Source organism: Equus caballus, chromosome 4 (genome assembly GCF_041296265.1).
Source record: "Equus caballus isolate H_3958 breed thoroughbred chromosome 4, TB-T2T, whole genome shotgun sequence".
NCBI classification, from domain to species: Eukaryota; Metazoa; Chordata; class Mammalia; order Perissodactyla; family Equidae; genus Equus; species Equus caballus.
Window position 1 is genome coordinate 89,462,533 of NC_091687.1, and position 20,297 is coordinate 89,482,829.

Consider the following 20,297-nt stretch of genomic DNA (forward strand, 5'->3'; position numbering starts at 1 on the left):
ACATCATCAGCCATCAGGGAAATGCAGCCTTTGTTACTGTCAAACCAACAACTAACTTGTACAATTTTTTTTCAATCAGACTTTTCCAATGGGAAAAAACCATCCACAGTGAGATATGTCTTCACACCTACTATGGTGTGTATAATAAAAAAGACAGACAATACTAAGTGTTAGTGAGGATGTGGTGAAACTGGAACCTTCACACACTGCTGGCAAGAATGTAAAATGGGACAGCCACTTTGGAAAACAGTTTAAAGTTAAACATAGAGTTACATAATGACTCAGCAATCTACTCCTAGATAGACGCTTAGGAGACTTGCAAACATGTTCACATAAAAAATTATGCACAGGGGCCTGCCTGGCGGCATAGCGGTTAAGTTCAAGTGCTCTGCTTTGGCGGCCCGGGGTTCACCAGTTCGGATCCTGGGCACAGACCTACCACCGCTTATCAAGCCATGCTGTGGCAGGCATCCGACATATAAAATAAAGGAAGATTGGCACAGATGTTAGCTCAGGGCCGACCTTCCTCAGCAAAAAGAGGAGGATTGGCGGCCGATGTTAGCTCAGGACTAATCTTCCTCAAAAAACAAATTATGCACAACTGATAATAGTGGCATTATTCATAATAGCCAAAAAGCAGAAAGTACCCAAATGTCTATCAACAGACAAATGGATAAATAAAATATGGTATAGCCACCCAGTGGGATACTATTCAGCTATAAAAAGAATGAAGTACTGATATTTCTACAATACATATGAACCTTGAAAACACTGTAAGTGAAAGAAACCAGAAATAAAAGACCACATATTGTATGATTTCATTAATATGAAATGTCCAGAACAGGAAAATCCATAAGAGACAGGAAGCAGATTAATGTTTTCCAGGGGCTGTGGGGAGAGGAGAATAGGGAGTGGGGTTAACGGGTTAGGGGTTTCTTTTTGGGGTGATAAAAATGTTCTGGAATAAATGGTGGTAGTTATACAACTTTGTGAATATACTAAAGACCACTGAATTATATATTTTAAAAAGGTGAATTTTGGGGTCAGCCCGGTGGTGTAGTGGTTAAGTTTGCACACTCTGCTTCGGTGGCCTGGGGTTCACTGGTTTATATCCCAGGCATGGATGGATCTACATACTGCACATCAAGCCATGTTGTGGTGGCATCCTACATACAAAAGAGAGGCACAGATGTTAGCTCAGTGACACTCTTCCTCAAGCAAAAAGAGGAAGATTGGCAATAGATGTTAGCTCAGGGCCAATCTTACTCACCAAAAAAAACCAGGTGAATTTTATGGTATGTGAGTTATATCTCAATAAAAAAATATATTATCTCAGATTAGTAAAATTTTTAAAGTCTGACAGCATCAAGTCTTGGCTCAGGTAATCTCACACCACTGGCTGGAATATAAATTGGTACAATCACTGAAAAAAAAGTCTAACATTACCTAGTAAAGAGATGTATACCCAATGATCTAGCAATTCCACTCGTAGATATATACCCTGTAGAAATGCATGCTTACATACAAAGAAAGAAATCTTTGGTCATGAGGCAGTGTGGTATAGGCACAGGGATGCTGTTTATAGTGATTTCATTAATAAGTGCTCAAAACAGAAAGCCATTCAAATGCCCATTAACAGAAGAATGAATATAAATGAACTAGGAAGTATTCAATCAAGGAGATATACATATAATTAAAATGAACTAGAACTACAGCAAAAAACAAAGGTGAATCTTAAACCAAAATATTGAGTGAAAAAAACAAGCAGCACAATATAGCATGATTCTGTGGATAGAGTGTGCAAAACAAGGCAAAACTAAACCATACTGTTTGGGGATGTTTACACAAGGGGTAAAAATCTAAAGAAAAGCAAAGAAATGACTACCATAAAAGTCAGAATAGTGGTTTCTGCTGGGGGTAGTTATGATCAAGAAAGATACATAAAGCACTTCTGGGATACCAGAAATGTACTACTACCTAATGCATGGTCATTATCTGAGTGTTCCCCAGCAACTAGATACAATGTACATACAACTATAAATTTTATGCATTTTTTCAATATGTACATTATGTTGCTCAAGTAAAAAATTTTAAAGAATTAATATTGTATATTCTCTCTTGGACACAGGGTTCTAAATATGAGGTCAATTTTGTTACCAGTGATACACAGATCAACTACAGTCTTAGGTTTTTATACTTGATTTGTCAGTTTCTGAGACAGGTGTGTTTAAATTTTCCCAAGAACTTAATTTCTTATATTTCTTTAAGATTTTGCTTTACATATTTTGAAATAATGCTATTAAGTATATACAAGTTCATTTCTGTTATATCATTTTTTAGATCGTTACTTTTCTCAAAGTACAAAATCCCATTTTGTCTTTTTTTTTTTTTTTTTAAGGAAGATTAGCCCTGAGCTAACATCCTCCTCTTTTTGCTGAAGAAGACTGGCCCTGAGCTAACATCAGTGCCCATCTTCCTCTACTTTATATGTGGGATGGCTGCCACCATGGCTTGCCAAGTTGATGCCATGTCCACACCTTGGATCCAAACCTGCAAACCCCAGGCCGCCAAAGCAGAGCATGTGAACTTTACCACTACGCCACCAGGCCAGCCCGTTCCATTTTTATTTCAACATAAAGCTTTACATTCCATTTATAGTCTTAGTTACTAACCCAATTCTTTACCTAACAAAGTTTAATATTAACCATTAACGAGATCTTCCTCCCAAACAAGCCCCCCCCCCCGCCCCCAAAAAAGCTTAGCATGCTTTTACTTCCATCTAATACCACCTTCTACACCATAATTTATCATGCCGCTGTCCTCTGGAATGTTTGAGCTTGCTATTAAATTTTAAAAAGTTACAATGTCATCTATTTAGAATGATCAATTGTTATACTATTACTTCTTAAATCCACGACTGCCTTCTGAGCCTCTATTTGTTCCTGGGGGAGTAAATCGATGGACGATTCTCACAAAGTGACTGGTAAACTATTTGCAGTAAACCCTTATGTCTGAGAGCACCTTTCTTCCACCCCCAGTGTGACGGTCTGGCTGGGTACGGAATTCCAGCTGACAGTTATCTTCCCACAACCCTGGGCACACACGCCCCACTGCTGCCTTGGCTGCAATGCAGCTGAGAGAAATCTGAAGTAAAACTATGGGTCAAATATCTTCACTTTCATAGAACTTTTAGAATTTTCTCTTTATCCTTGATGTTAAAAAAAGTTCAGTTAGAATGTGCTTGCTTGTTTATCTTTGTCCTTCATTCTACTCAGCATTTGGTGCTTTTTTGTTTTTCTTCACTCTGCAGATGGTATCTTTCTTTCTACAGGTCTGAGAAATTATCAGCCAATTTTGGAAATTAATTTTGTATTAAATTATAAGAAAAATATAGAAAAGTACGTGATGTAACTTTTATGGATGGCATGTTTGTGTGCCCCACCCCCCACCACCTAAATTCGTATATTGAAGCCCTAACCCACAGTGTGACTCTATTTGGAGCCTATTTGGAGCCGGGGCCTGTAAGGAAGGAAGTAAGGTTAAAGGGGGTCATGTGGGTGGGGTCCTGATCTGCCAGGATTAATGTCCTTATAGAGGAGACGACAGAGAGCTCCTCCTCCTCTCCGTACACAGGTGCTGAGGGAAGATCACGGGAGCTCACGGTGAGAGGGCGGCCATCTGCAGCCTGAGAGAAAGCTCTCACTGAATGAACAACAACCCTGCTGGCAGCCTGATCTCGGGCTTCTGGCCTCCCCAACTGTGGGAAAATGTATCTCTGTTGTTTAAGCCACCCAGTCTGTGGCATTTTGTTATGACAGCGCTAGCAGACCAGTACAGTAGCCAACCTTGAAAACACCCCCAAGAATTCTTGTTTCCCTTTATTTACTCCCTTGTGTAATCCCCATCCACACTGAACCTTTTATCCAACAGAACTCTGCAGAGATGGAATGTGTTTTCAAACACTAGATCATAAAAATGATTGTGACTCCCACTTTGCACTCTCTGGTATCACTCGCTCTGGGGTAAGTCAGCCAAAATGGTATGAGGTCACTCAAGCAGCCCTGTGGAGAGATCCACACGGCAAGGAACTGAGGTGTCCTACCAACAGCCTGCATCGAGGCACGAGTGGCATGCGTGAGCTACCGTGGAACCAGATTCTCCAGCCTCCATCAAACCTTCAGGTGATGCAACCCTGGCCGACATCTTGGTTGCAACCTCATGAAAGACCTCAAGCAGGAACCATCCAGCTAAGATACTCCCAAATCCCTGACCCACAGAAATTGTGTGGGAAAATAAATATTTATTGTCCTTTTAATCTGGTTAAGTTTTGCAGTAATTTGATATGCAACAATAGACAACTAAATCATAACTGAATTATTACAAACCTACCATGATTAAGAAAATAAGTATTTCAAACACTCCAGAAGCCCCCTACATGCCACCTTCCAAGTACTACTGTGCTGCTGCCCTAAAGATAAATACTATCCTAACTTTTAATACTATACATTAGTTGTGCCTAAGTCTGAAATTAACTTACATGGAACTATACAGAATGTATGTGTGTGACTTCTTAGTGAGATTTATCCATGTGGCTGCATTTAACAGTAATTTGTTCATTTCCATTGTTGTATACTACTGACTGCATACACCACAATTTATTTTTTGATTCTAGCATTGATGGACATTTGGACTATTTCCATTTCAGAGCTATTATGAATAATAGCACTAAAGGTATCTTTAGTATGTCTTTTGACACACAAATGTATGCATTTCTGGTTGGTATTTAAAGGAACCCAAATGAGATTCTGATTGGGGGTTCACTGAATCCATAGATCAAAAGAAGAAGATGTAACATCTTTCCAGTATTAAATATTCCACTCTAAGAACATGACATATCCCTCCAATTATTCAAGTCATACTTTAAATGACACTTCATAATTTTCTGTGTAGAGATTTATACAATTTTTGGTAGATTTATTCCTAAGCATTTGATTTTAGTACAAACAGTACCATCTTTTCAAAATTGTATCTTATCTGTTGGTTGCTTATATATAGAAATAAAATTGATTTTGGATATTGACCTATCCAGTACCCTTGGTGAATTCAAGTATCAATTCTAATAGATAATGTGTAGATTATTTTGCATTTTCTATATACACAATCATGTTGTCTGCAAAGACAGTTTTATGTCCTCTTTCAAATCTTTAGATATTTTATTTTCTTGACTTACTGCACCAAGTAGGACCTCCAGTAAAATGCTATTCAAAAAATTAGCAGGCATCCTTGTCTCACTCACAATCTCAAGGGGAGAGCCTTTAATAATTTGGCAACAAGCATAAAGTTTACTGGAGATTTTTTGGTACTCTTATCAGAATAATGATGTTCCCTTCTATTCTTTGCCTTGAAAAGAGATTTTTAATCACAAATTGCCATTGAATTGCTTTCTTTGCATCCATTAAGATTTTTCTCCTTTATTCTTTAAATGAGAAATATTATGTTGATTTTTGACTGTTAGATCATCCTTGCCCTGCTAGAATAAATGCTTATTGGGAAGTCTTTATTTATTATTTCTTCATTTCTCTTTTTTGCTCCATTCTCTCACATCTCCCTCTGGAATTTCAATTACATATCAAGTGGTAGGCCACTTGATATTACCCCACAGTTTTCCGAAGCTCTGTTTATTTTTCTTTAATCTGTTTGCTCTCTGTTCTTCAGATTAGTTACTTTCTATTGCTCTATCTGCAAATTCACTAACTCTAACCCTTTCACTCTTTCATCAGCCATCTCTAATCTGGTGTTAGGCCCATCCAGCAAATTATCCATTTCAGTTATTGTACCTGTAGCAGGCAGAATGGCCCCCAAAGATGTCCATGCCTTCCTCCATGGAACCTGTGAATATACGACCTTACACGGCACAGACCAACCCCTGGCTGACAGCTAGAAAGGAAACAGGGACCTACAATCTATGACTGCAAAGAAATAAGATTGGAAGTAGATTTTCCCCCAAAGCCTCCAGAAGCAACAGCACCGTGCCAACATCTTGACCTTAGCCCATGAGACCTACGTCTAACTTACAGAACTGTGAGGTGATAAATGGATGTGGTGACAGGCTGTTACATTTGTGGTAATTTGTTATGGCAGCAATAAAAAACTAATACCAATTCTGGTACCTGGAAGTGAGGTACTGCTATAACAAATACCTAAAATTGTGGAAACATCTTTGGAATCAGGAAGTGGGTGGAGCCTGGAAAAACGTTGAGTAGAATGATGAAGAAAGCCTAAACTGCCTTGAAAGATTTATCAGACATCTGGTCTTTAATGTCACTGCCAGTGAGGGCTCACAGACTGCTTAGAGAAAGCTGGTCTAGGAGGAGCAGCAGGAAGTGAGGAAGTTACTATAAACTGGAAGTAGGTAAATCCTTGTAAGACATCGGCAGGGAGCTTGGTGTAACTGTGTCCTGCAGTCATGTGGAAAGCAGAACTTGTATGTGATGAACTTGCATATTTACTTGAGGGACTTTCCAGGGAAAGTGTTGAAGGTGTGACCTGGTTTCTTGCTGTTTATAGTAAAATGTGCAATGGCAAAGAGTACCAGTGGACAGCAGCTTTGGCCCATGCCCATGAGTTCCAGCCTGCCTGTGATCTTGCCTTTCTGACAGCCTGCCCTATGGATTTTGGACTTGCTTAGCAAGCCCCAAAACTGCATATGCCAATTCCTTGTAATAAATCTCGTTATATATTTATCTCCTATGGATTCTGCTTCTCTGGTCGAATTCTGACTGATACAGTATTTTAAGCTCTAGATTTCATTTTAGCTCCTTTTTATAGTTTCCATTTCCCCTTTTCATTCATTATAACTATTTCCCATTAAAGTCTTTAACAAATTTACAATAGATGCTTTAAAGTTTTTATCTGCTAATTCTAATATCTGAGTCATATCAGGGTCAGTTTCTATTGATTGCTTTTCCTCTTAATTACTGGTCACATTTTCCAAATTCTTTGCACTTCTCGCTATTTTTTACTGTATATAGACATTGTGATTAATATGATGCAAAGACAGAATTTATAATGTTTCTCTAGCAGGCAGTGAACTAGGCTGGAATCAAACTCCAAACTTGATGTCTTCCACAGTAAGTTGCAGCTGAATTCTCCATTCTGTTCTTTCAGCTTCAGCTTCAGCTGACAGCTTCTGCTTTTTGCCAGGTTTCCTAGAGTCTTTCCCTGTATATGCATAATTCAGTGGTCAACAATTTTTACAGTTTAAAATTGATTTTGAGTTTCACCCCATTCGTGGCTCCCTCCTATCCAGGATTTACACTCTAAGTTTTCATTACTCTTCCGATTTCACACTGTGTTCTGACCCCCCCACCCCCACCCCGTCCAGTAAATACGGTGTTTTCCTCTGATCCCACACCCAGGAACTGTGGAGTGCCCTCAGGAGACCAGCCAGAGATACACAAATCTTCACCCAGGATAGCTTCTGTCTTTCAGGCATCAGCTTCCCTGCAGTTTTTGCCTGCTTTTCACCACTCACCAGTTCTTTCAGACAGTTGTGGGTTTTCTTGTTCTGGGGAGACAGAGTTTTGTACTAATAATAAAATCATTATTTGCAGGAGGGCTAACATCAAGCTACTCCACCATTACTGGAAGCAGGAAGTTCAACCGAAGATTTTTTAATATTCCATTTTACCTTCTCTGTTGACATTTACGTTATATCTCCTAGTCTTTTTTAGTGATTACACAGGAGATTATAATATTCATCCTTATGTTATCACAGTCTACCATCAAATAAAATAACACTACTACATGAATAATACAAACCTTACAAACGTGTAGTTCTGTTTGTCTCCCTCATGCCCTTTAAATAAATTGATCATTTAAACAAATAAATCATTAAACGCAGTATTTCAACACTCTTTTTTAGAAAAATAAAAGGAATAAACAAGATGATTCGTTTTTTGTGTTTTTTTTTAAGACTGGCCCTGAATTAACATCTTTTGCCAATCTCTTTTTTTTCCTTCTTCTCTCCAAGTCCCCTCGAGTACACAGTTGTATTTTCTAGTTGTGGGTCCTTCTAGTTGTGCTATGTGGGATGCTGCCTCAGTATGCTTTGATGACAGGTGCTAGGTCCATGCCCAGGATCTGAACTGGAGAAACCCTGGGCCGCCAAAGCAGAGCGCGAGAACTTAACCACTGGGCCACAGGGCCGGCCCCACAAGATGATTCTTAACATCACTTCCAGCTTTCACATTTAATTATTGTATACTCCATGATCTATAAGTATTTTTTGTTTAATATCAGTTTGTCATTGTATTATCAGCAATCATAATCTATTAAGTACATATACCAAAAAACACATTAAGAAAAAAAGAAGGTGTGTTACTTGGAATTCTATGATTTTTTTTTTCAATTTGGAAAACATCAAATCCCTGTGTAAAGTTGGCACTGCCTAAAAAACATTCATAAAGGAGGTAAACTCTTTGGCATATTAACCAGCAAATGGTTTAAGTGAAGACACTTACCCTTCCTCATTTTCTTTTAGTAAGCGACTGGCAATTCGGATCAGCATGCAGTAAGCAAACTGTGATTTGAGACCGCATTTAGTGAATTTATTCAACATCTTAGAAACAGCAAGGCGATCGTTCTTCTTAAGGTGATACAGGACTCCCAATGCATGGTACTAAAGAACAAGAAAAAGAATGTAATATACAGGAAGCTGAGTGGGAAGAGGATAAAACTTACATGAAAATAGAATCATATGGAACTAGATTTTTAATAAAAAGATACCCAAGTATAATGTATACAACTAGAATATCTTTTTTATACTGAATCAAACAGGCAAGACTGAGGGATGAGTTTCTAATTCACCCCCAGAAGTAGTGAACTCAGACCGGGCAGTATTAAAGAGGTGACACAATCTGAAGAGGCTCCAGCAGGCTCAGCACTACCCATATGTCCCTAGTACAAAGGCTCTCAGGTCCAAAGCCTCAGCAGTCTTACAGGTCTCTTTTAGTGGCTTTAAATCATCTGTGGCCATGTTAGTAGTTAAAGGATTAATCTCCTAAAGTAGGCATAAGAAGTGTAATTATCGTGGCACTTTGTGTGAAAACATAACGATCACAGTTAGGAGAGTGAGAATGTTTCCCAAGGGAAAAATTACTGTTCTATTTCCTTGTAACTGAATATGCTAACATGAGAAGTTGTAAACATTGAAAGGGGATAAATAAGTACCCTCTCAAATACAAATGGGGTACTTTACATAAAATTGCCAGTTAAGAATTTACTCTTGTTCCTTTTAATTAGGAATAGCCTATGAATATGAAAAGGAGATCTTTCCAACAAAACGGTTTTAAAGCTTTACAAACTAAAAATTACCCTTTAATGTTTTTATAATGTCTACTAACATCAAGGCCTAAAATGCTTGGAAGTGAACATCCTCTTCACAAATTATTTTTCAAATAAAGGGCTGAAATGCATTGTGACCTTTGGAATGAACATTTCAAACTACTACTGAATATAAGAACCTTTCTCGAACGTCCTTACAGTTTCTCCTAAACACTAGCAGGGCCCATGGCAGTAGTCATAATTAGTAGGATACCTACTTGAGAATATGCACTAATAGGCTAGTTAACAGTAAGCTGCTTAGTATTAGACTTTAGCTAATACTCATCTGCGGAATCAATAAATTACCCCTACAATATGTGGTTAAAGAAGGTTGATCTTAAGACATAAGCTAAGGTGATTTAATGACAGTACCTGAACCATAATATTATCACTTGAAGCAGCTTCTTGGGCTTCATTGACCCAGCGCTTAACAACATCATAGCTGATCTTCATCATGTGCTAAATATGGAAAAAATTAAGAACAGACAATGCATGGTCACCAGAAGTTTAGAAACATGAGTTCATTTTCTTGGAAAATCACTAAGAGAAATTTCTAACAGAAAGAAACAACTTTGTAACTTTGTAAGTATTTCAAGTCTCTATTCCTGAGGCAACTGATAAACCAGAAACACTTTCTCCAAGACCTCTTTGCAAAGGTGACTATGTTTGTGGGTTGGGCGAAGTGTGAATAAGGAAGCAATTAGAGGGGAAGGACAGGAAGGGAATGGACAGTCAATAGAATAGTACTTAAATAATGTTCACATTACAGGTTTCACTTCCAGGAAACTCACCTAGAAGAAAGAACCAGAGTCCTGATATATCACCTGCTGTGAAACTTGACCAATTATATTCCAGAATCAGGAACTTCTCTGATTCAGATGATCTAATCCATTCAGACATCAGTTACCAATTTTAATCAAATGCAATGTGATAGGTTGTAAGGAATAAATTTTGTTTTGATAAAAGAAAGCAAGAAAAGCTGTGACTAAAACAAAGATCACTTCCTGGGAGGAAATTTAGAAGTGGGCTAGGAGACTTGGAGCAAAGGACACTGCAGACACAGGGCCCCAAGGAAAGCAGAGGACAAAGAAGCAAAAGGTAAGAGTGCAGGTCACTTCCAAAGGAAGATTTAAAGAGAGAGATGGACCCTCAGTTTCTTCCCTGTCCCTCACCTCCCCTTCACCTACCATCTTTATTATGTGTACAACATAACTTTCTAATTACCAAAACCTTTCAAATATATGAAAATTTCACGTTTTTAACTGCCCTTTTTTTTTTTTTTTTTGAGGAAGATTAGCCCTGAGCTAACTGCTGCCAATCCTCCTCTTTTTGCTAAGGAAGACTGGCCCTGAGCTCACATCCGTGCCCATCTTCCTCTACTTTATATGTGAGACGCCAACCACAGCATGGCTTGCCAAGCGGTGCCATGTCTGCACCCGGGATCCGAACCAGCAAACCCCAGGCCGCCAAAGTGGAACGTGCACACTTACGGGCTAAGCCACCAGGCCGGCCCCCTTAACTGCCCATTTTAATTGCTAAATGCTCCCCCGGCAGAGAAAACATTCTTGGATAAAGTAATAGAGATGTATGCACATTTTTTAAACGTTTCATTTGTGAGAGAATCTTAGTGCTACTTTGTTTTAGCAACTAGAAACTGTACCTTGCATAAGAAGCAGGGGGCTACTTGTTTACTTACTAAGGAAGATACCAACGCTGAACTGGATACGCTGGAGACTTTATCCACAATGGCCTGCTTCATGTATCTTTCAATGGCTTGCAACATTGTTCCCTATTAACATTCAGTAAAGAAAAAGCTGTTAAAGCAGACATTTTCACGCAAAATTACCACTTCAAAATAATTTACAAACACCAGTCATATATTTGTTTCTGTGCAAATATTTAGAATGCATTCAAAGGAACACATAATAATCATATCTCAGAGGGTGGAATCCAGACAACGGAGTGGAAGCTTCAAGGAGGAACACTTAAGAGTATATGTAAGGAAGAAGGACTGTTCAACAATGAAGTAAACTGTCTCAAAGTGGAGCATCCCAATTTGAGGAATTAGAGGCTCAACTTATCAGGGGTGATATAAAACTAACTCCCAGATGGGGATGGAAGCTGCTTTTGAAGTCCTGAAGATACCTCTATGTGAAGGGGATATAGAGTCCTATAAATCAAATGTGATCCCTGATTATTTTAGATACGTAAGAAATTAAGTGTTTAATATACTACCATAGTGAGCCCTCAATATGAGATCCTCTGAAAACAAAGTTCTTTTTCAATTTCACTGGAAGAAAGCTTAGCACCAGGAAGGCGCTGACATATGAAGATGCGTAAACAGACTGAGATCAATATTCAGATAATGAGTCTGATCGCTAGTACTGGCGTCAGCAAGTCTTATGCTACCAATTTAATGCTAAAAACAAAAACAACCACAACAAAACAGCTGAGCAGAAAAAAATACTAAACTGTTTCTATTTCTCCTTCTAGGATCCAGATTTACCATTTGATCCTGCTCAACCTTTAAAACTTGAGAAGATACATATAAAATATACCCAAGCAGGAATAAAGCTGAAATAGTATTCAATCTGCGTGGCAATGCCCAGCCCGCCATTCATTTTAACCTTTCCTACTCAGAGGTCCTAGGAAGGGACAGCCTAACATAACTATATAATTTCATCCCTCCAGAGACAACAGACAGAGTCAAGGTTACACCTGACTCAGACCCAAGTAGATACAAGCAACTGGCTGGGTGATGGCTAACCAGGCCTCTAATCAGATCTCTTAAATAGCTGATGAGGAGGCTCGAGCCTGGTAAATGATGGATCATACTAGTAAATATCTGAGAAATCTTGCTGCTGAGTTCCTTAGAGCTGCCCTATTTCTTGCTCTGGCATCTGGCTGTAAGGTTTACCTCAAATTCTAAGAGATACATATCCTGTAATAAAGCTTAAAGAAAAAAAAAAAACTAAATTTGAATGGTTTTTGTTTCCTGCAAGAATGTGCCCTGACAATAACAAAAGTCGATGAAGGCAAATAGAGAGAGAAATAGACTATCTAAATAAACAAAAGGAAAAAACAATCGAAAAGAAAAAAAGCCTGGAGCCACGAAAGCCTTTCTGGTGGTCATGTTTCTCTTACACTGAAGATTCACAAAGTCAGACTAGAGAATCCCACTAAATTTACATGGCCACCTGCAGACAAACACGGTGTACCCTTCGATGACTGAGTAAAACAAAGAGAACTTACATCAGTGATTCTGCAGAGAGCCCTGATGGCCGGGCCTCGGTACACATCTTCCTTTCCGGTCATGTCCTTAGTCAGACTGAGAAAAATCAAATAATTTATCACGAGATCAACTGGAGTAGAGTCTTCTCTCCTGTGGAGTCCACCCCTAGCTAATTCCAGCTGTCCCCAAAGTTATCTTAATGCAGCTACTGATTCAACAAATACTTATTGAGTGTCTTCTTTGGATAAATATTGAAACTACTGTGTAAGAAGACTGTTGTAAATCTTAAGAACAGAGCAGTGAGCAAAACAGTCTTTGCTTTCATGGAGCTTACATTCTAGTGGGAAGAGAGAGATAATAGTCACATAAATACGCTAAATGCATTATTTTAGATACTGATAGTTGGCATAAAAAATAAGACAACGGGGTAGAGATACCCAGGCTGAAATCCTCAAAAATCCTAAAAATCCCTCAGACTAGACATTAATTCTTTAAAAGAAAATGACTAAAATGATTAACTCCTGAGGTCTCTCTCAGACATGGCGTTCTAAAATGACAACTGTCAATGGCTTCAAGCCTTTCTGCTGAGCTTTAAAAACATGCAGAGAAGTGTGGACTGCTGTACAAAATTCTGTGTCCAACTTTGAAGAGGTTCTTCGCCTTTATATTATATTATTCACTCTTTTGTCCTCCCTTCCCCTGTCCTCCGCGCATTTATACTACCCCAGACTGACTATTCACATCTCCTCCCTCGCTCAGCTTCATTCACATAATCCACAATGGCCTACAGCTCCAACTCACGCCATTACGACACCAAGACGAGAAAGTTGTGAATAACTGATAGTCCTTCCACGTCTTTTTTCAATTATAAAAGTATTTCATTCATATAACAATACATTTTCAAAATATTCAGAAAGGCATAAAATATAAAGTCAAAGTCTAAGTCTCCCCTCACTCACCCTAGCTTGTAGTGCCACTCAACTAGAGACAACCACTGTGAACGGTTGCCTACGTTTTCTCAAGGAAGTTTATAAAAATACATACAACCACAGAGACTTAGAAAAATGCATGCCAATGGATCTCCACTCTTCTGGCACCTTCCTTTTTTACTTAATAATATAACTTGAGAATCTTCCCATATTGGCAGATTTTTTTGAATATCTCAACATATCTAAAATATGTTTTTAATGCTAGCACAGATTTCATTGTTTGGATATAAATAATTTATTAACCAGTGTTTTTCACAAATATTTGCATTTTTCCAATTAGATTAAAAACCTCATGGTTGGCAAGTTTGGTTTCTTCTCCTTGGCTTGTAGATGGCATGAAAGTTGCCATACACAATATGTAAACAAATAGGCATGCACGGCTGTGTTTCAATAAAACTATGTTTACAAAACGAGGGCGCAGTTTTGGCCATGAGCCACAGTTTGCCAACCCCTGTTCCATATGTCTCTCTTAGCTTGGGCTGCCCTGACAGATAAGCTTACATACAGGTAGTTTATTTGGGAATGTGTTCTGAGGGAGGAGAAGCAAAGGACAGGGAATTAAACAGAGAAGGAGGGAAACTCACTCTCAAGAAGTTCTCTCCACTATGTCACTGCGACAGGCAACTTGTTATCCACTGAGCAATCTTCTGAGGAGCCTTGTGAAATACATCTCAGAACCACATATCCAAGTGATGAAAAGGAAAGAATCTATCCACTAGTTCTTAGCCCCTGGCTGACACTTAACCCCAGAGTGTTAACTCACACATGTGAGTTCCAAGTGAGTGCCCAAACTGGAGTGCCAGAGAAACTACAGGGCAGGAAGCGAAACACACAGCGCATGCTTGAAGTAAGGCACTATCGATGCAAGTGAACACAGAACTGTTGATGACAGCCACAGCTGGAATCAAGATAAAGCCTGAGAAAATGTGAAGTGGCTCAAAAGTGGCACCCAATACCGTCCAGCCTTTGCACCCCTCAAATCTGAACATGTCTTCCATTAAATCTAATCTGTCATGAGTCTTCAAGATGGTAACTATCCACTATTTCTACAAGAGACAGGAAGGTGAGTGTAACATGGTACAATCCTTGCTGCTACACCTCATTCCAAAGCAATAACTGATACTCACCACCTCTTTCCTCTAACGACTCATCCTACATTTCCCCCACTCTTAGCCCTCGCTTCATCGTATCTTGGTTATGTGTCTGGCAGGTGTCTCAAACCCTTATCCCAAAGGATCTGAGCCTTTTGTTGGATTTACCCTGGGTGGACCATTGGTTGTTCCCTATTCACCACAGTCTCAAGCATGAATGCACCAAAATATACTCAAGCGAATTCTAGATAACAGTGCTCTTTGCCACCTTTATATAGAAACAACTCTAGCTCCTGATAGGGATCAAAGTCAATTATCTCTATGAGTACAGCAGCTCCTTTCTTTACCCGCTGGTCCACTAGCACGAAGAATCCAAAGTGGTCATCATTTTAAATATGCAAACTGGCTCAACTCCTGCCCCAGGATTTCTCTGACACTGGAATGTGAGATGTCTGTGGTTGCCAACTTGTCACTCAGACATGTGTGATCCAACAGTGTGGGATATTTCTGTGCTGGAGACAATACTCAGCCAGTAAGAACTAGGAATCAATGGGTTAAATGCTTCCCCTTCTTGTCCCTTGAAAACATTGTCCCCTGGGAACCAGGGCCTCAAATTCACATTCAGGGTGGGGATGGGAAGCATAAATTCTACAAGTGGGTCACAGGGAATCAGGGTGAGAGGGGCCAGTCCTACCTACTTCTTGATTCCTGGACCCACATATTCTATTTATTGGTGACAGTACCATACACTAACCATTAATTCAATGCATATACTGTATCTTGGAGGAGAATTCCCCAACCTCACAGGGTCCTAGCTCCAACCAAGTACCTCAGCTGAGCATTCAACAGGCCATCCCATCAGTGCATTGGGCCATCTGCTCTTAGGTGAAGCAGAATATGATAAAACTCTTGGATCTCCTTGTCATGAGCCCACTGTCACACCACTTCTGCCATAAAATGAGTGGCAATGTCATGCAGGATACCATGAAAATAAATTAAGAATAACTGCTTGTACCACAACTCGGACCTACTGCAAACCCCTGGTTCACCTTATATTTCATGGTGGTTTTGCCATGTAATTTAAAAAAAAATACGTATATAAACTTATCAATCTTTTCTTTTATTGCCTCAGAATTTTAGTCATAATTAACAAAGCTTTTCCCTGCATCAAGGTTAAAGAGAAATACACTCACGTTTTCTTCTAGTACTTGTATGGTTTTGCATTTTAAATTTATATTCCTTATCCATTTAGAGTTCATCCATGTGTATGATGTGAAACAGGGATCTAATTTTATCTTTTTCCAAGTGGCTATTCAGTTGTCCTAGCACCAAGTATTAAAAAGTACATGTTCGGACGTCACCAAGATGGCAGAGTGAGTAGTCTTCTTTGTCTCTCCCCCTTCGAATCTACAACTAATTGAACATTCATCAGTTAACAAAGGACACCCATACAGCATCTCAGGACACCTGAGAGACCCGTGCTGCTATACATCAGAAGGCGGATGGACTTCCCCCTGGGAGGAGGTGGAGATAGGTGAAAACTCTCCGACCCCTGACCCCCGGACAGCCTAGTACCTGCAAGCGGCTTTCTTCCAGCAGATTCCCCCATAGCATCTCCATGCACCAAGGGTAGGAGTGTGCACACACCGGCGGAGCGATGGTGGAAACAGGTGACTACAGCCCTTCCTAAGCCCCCCGCAATTACACGTAAGCCCAGAGGGAAACTCCAGGGTCCCACACCGGCAGCAGGGAAAGCCTCTACTCACCATTAGCAGAGAGGCCCCACCCAGCATTCAGAATGCTGAGAGGCACCAGAAGAGGAGGATCCCGGGAAGGGCAGCGGCCTGCCAGCCACCGCCAGACTCACAGACTCCGGCTGTGCTCCAGATGGGGAAAGGGGCTCCCAGAGATCCCATAGGAGTGGACTGGGGCTGGGTGGAGTTCCAGCGGCCCGGCTCCACAGCCCAGGGGGAAAATCCAGGGTCCCACACCAGCGGCAGGGAAAGCCTCTACTTGCCATTAGTGGAGAGGCCCCGCCCAGCATTCAGAACTCCGGGAGGCTCCCGAAGAGGAGGATCCTGGGCAGGGCAGCAGCCCGCCAACCACCGCCAGACACACGGACTCTGGCTGTGTTGAAGAGGGGAGAAGGGGCTCCCGGAGTTCCTGTGGGGGTGGTCGGAGGCTGGGTGGAGTTCCAGCAGCCTGGCTCTGTGGCCCAAGGGGAAAACTCTACAGTCCCACAGCAGCCTCAGCGAAAGCCTCTGCACAGCACTAGTGGAGAGGCACCGTCCAGCAATCACAAGGCTGGAAGGCCCTGGGGCAAAAGCAGCATAGCTAGGTGAGCTAACCACAGACTGCAGAAGATACCCATAGCTCTGCTGTGACCTATAGAGGACAAGTGAGATTTTGTGGGCTCTGACAGTGACAGAGCTGCAAATATAGGTGTCCCTGCTCCCAGCTGCTGGGAAAGCCCATGACACCGTTGCAGAACCCAAGGAGGGAGCATGTCTAGGTGGTCTGCAACAGTAGGCACCAGCAGCCTGAAGCCCCCTTGCGATTGCCCCCACAGCTGATGATGGACCCCACAAGACCACTGTGACTACGAGGAGGGGCCCAGGTCCAGTTAGCAACAGCTGACAAGGTTCCTGGTCGGTGCAGTCTAAACAGCTGCACCCCTACACACACACCAGTAGAAACAAGTGGAAGCAGTAACTAAACTATCTCTATGCGGAGGCACAAATCCACGCCATCAAGCAGTATGAAAAAATATATTAAATCTCCAGAACAGAAGGAAAATGACAAGTACCCAGAAAACAATCCCAAAGACAATGAAGCCTATAACCTAAATGATGATGACTTCAAAACAGCCATTATTAAAAAACTCAACGAGTTAAAAGAGAATACAGATAGACAACTCAACGAGTTCAAGAGCTATGTCACAAAAGAGCTTGATACTATAAAGAAGAACCAATCAGAAATACTGGAGATGAAGAACACAATGGAGGAAATTAAGAAAAACCTGGACTCTCTGAACAGTAGGGTCGATAATATGGAGGACAGAATTAGCAATTTTGAGGACAGGAATATAGAAATGCTGCAGATGGAGGAGGCGAGAGAATTAAGACTAAAAAGAAAAGAAGAAACTCTCTGAGAATTATCTGACTCAATTAGGAGATGCAACATAAGGATTATAGGTATACCATAGGGAGAAGAGAAGCAGAAGTGGGCAGAAAGCCTGTTCAAAGAAATAATGGCTGAGAACTTTCAAAACCAGGGGAGAGAAATGGAACTTCATGTGACAGAAGCCAATAGATCTCCAAACTTTATCAATGTAAGAAGACCAACCCCAAGGCATATAGTAGTGAAGCTGGCAAAAATCAACGACAAAGAGAAAATACTAAGGGCAGCAAGGCAGAAGAAAATAACCTACAAAGGAACCCCCATAAGGCTATCAGCAGATTTCTCAGCAGATACCTTACAGGCTAGAAGAGAGTGGAATGATATATTCAAAACTCTGAAGGACAAAAACCTGCAGCCAAGAATACTCTACCCAGTGAAAATACCCTTCAAATATGATGGAGAAATAAAAACTTTCCCAGATAAACAAAAGTTAAGGCAGTTCATTGCCACAAGACCTCCTCGGAAAGAAATGCTCAGGAAGACCCACATACCTGAAAAATCAAAAAAAGGAAAGGGGTTACAAAACCCAGAGCAAAGGAGATAAGTAGAAGGACAATAACAGAAAGTAGCAGCTCTCCATCAGAAGAGGTTAGCAAAAGTGAAATAAAACATAAAAGATAGAAGGAAGAGAAACACCAAGAATAAATATATTCCTGTCATTTTAACCACAAACTCACAACACAAGAAGGAAGAAGGAAAAAAAAAATCTGATAATAACAACCTAGAAGGGGAAGAGAAAACAATGGGACGTTTTAATTCAAGGAAATAAGAGGCTATCAGAAAATGAACTATCTCATTTATGAGATGTTTTATACAAACCACCTGGTAACCCTTAAACAAATAACAAGAATAAAGACACAAATTACAAATAAGAAGAAAGCCAATACAGAAATTTACCTACCTGAATTAGTAATCCAAAAATCATGGGAAGAGAAACAAAGGAAATGCAAGAGAACTGGAAAACAAGTGATAAAATGGCAGCAGTAGGCCCCCACATTTCAATAATCACTCTAGATGTAAATGGCTTGAACTCTCCAATCAAAAGACACAGAGTGGCAGGATGGATCAAAGAACAAGACCCAACAATATGCTGCCTCCAGGAAACACACCTCAGCCCCAAAGACAAACACAGACTCAGAGTGAAGGGATGGAAGACAATACTCCAAGCTAATAATGAACAAAAGAAAGCAGGTGCCGCCATACTTATATCAGACAAAGTAGACTTCAAAGCAAAACAGATAAAGAAAGACAAAGAGGGGCAGTATATAATGATAAAAGGGACATTCCACCAAGATGACATAACACTTATAAATATATACGCACCCAACACAGGAGCACCAAAATCTGTAAAGCAACTCTTAACAAAACTAAAAGGAGACATCAACAACACTACAATAATAGTAGGGGACCTCAACAACCCATTAACACCAATGGACAGATCATCTAGAGAGAAAATCAACAAGGAAATTATACAATTAAATGAAAAATTAGACCAGATGGACTTAATAGATATATATAGAACACTTCATCCAAAAACAGCAGGTTACACATTCTTCTCAAGTGCACATGGAACATTCTCAAGGATAGACCATATCTTGGGAAATAAAGCAAGCATCAATAAATTCAAGAGGGTTGAAATAATATCCATCATCTTTTCTGATCATAATGCTATGAAACTAGAAATCAACTACAAGAATAAAGCTGGGAAAGGGGCAAAAACGTGGTGACTAAACAACATACTACTGAACAAACAATGGATTATTGAAGAAACTAAAGAAGAAATCAAATATTATCTGGAGACAAATGAAAATGAAAACACACCATACCAACTAACTTGGGACGCAGCAAAAGCAGTCCTAAGAGGGAAATTCATTGCAATTCAGGCCCACCTCAATAAACAAGAAAAATCTCACATAAGCAACATCAAATGACACCTAACAGAATTAGAAAAAGAAGAACAAACAAAGCGCAAAGTCAGCAGGAGGAGGGAAATAATAAAAATTAGAGCAGAAATAAACGATATTGAAAGGAAAAAGACAGTAGAACGGATCAATGAAACAAAGAGTTGATTCTTCAAAAAAAATTAACAAAATCGACAAACCCTTAACCAGACTCACTAAGAAAAAAAGAGAGAAGTCTCAAATAAATAAAATTAGAAATGAGAGAGGAGAAATCACAACGGATACCAAAGAAATACAAGGGATCATAAGAGAATACTATGAAAAACTATATGCCAACAAATTGAACAACCTAGAAGAAATAGATAAATTCCTAGACTCTTACAACCTCCCCAAACTGAATCAGGAAGAAATAGAGAATTGGAATAGACCAATCACAAGTAAAGAAATAGAAATAGTAATCAAAAACCTCCCCAAAAATAATAGTCCAGGACCAGACAGCTTTTCTGGAGAATTCTACCAA

General features: G+C 39.9%; 1 protein-coding gene across 1 annotated transcript in view; it reads right to left on the bottom strand.

Annotated features, from left to right (window-relative positions):
• Positions 1–20,297, bottom strand: part of COPG2 (COPI coat complex subunit gamma 2) — a 302,894-nt gene that overhangs the window by 243,269 nt on the left and 39,328 nt on the right. The window contains exons 6-9 of the mRNA XM_023639688.2: positions 12,637–12,712; positions 11,081–11,173; positions 9,757–9,843; positions 8,523–8,680 (exon numbers count right to left, since the gene is read on the bottom strand). Coding sequence (XP_023495456.2) covers positions 8,523–8,680; positions 9,757–9,843; positions 11,081–11,173; positions 12,637–12,712 — 414 coding nt within the window. The remainder of the gene's footprint in view (positions 1–8,522; positions 8,681–9,756; positions 9,844–11,080; positions 11,174–12,636; positions 12,713–20,297) is intronic.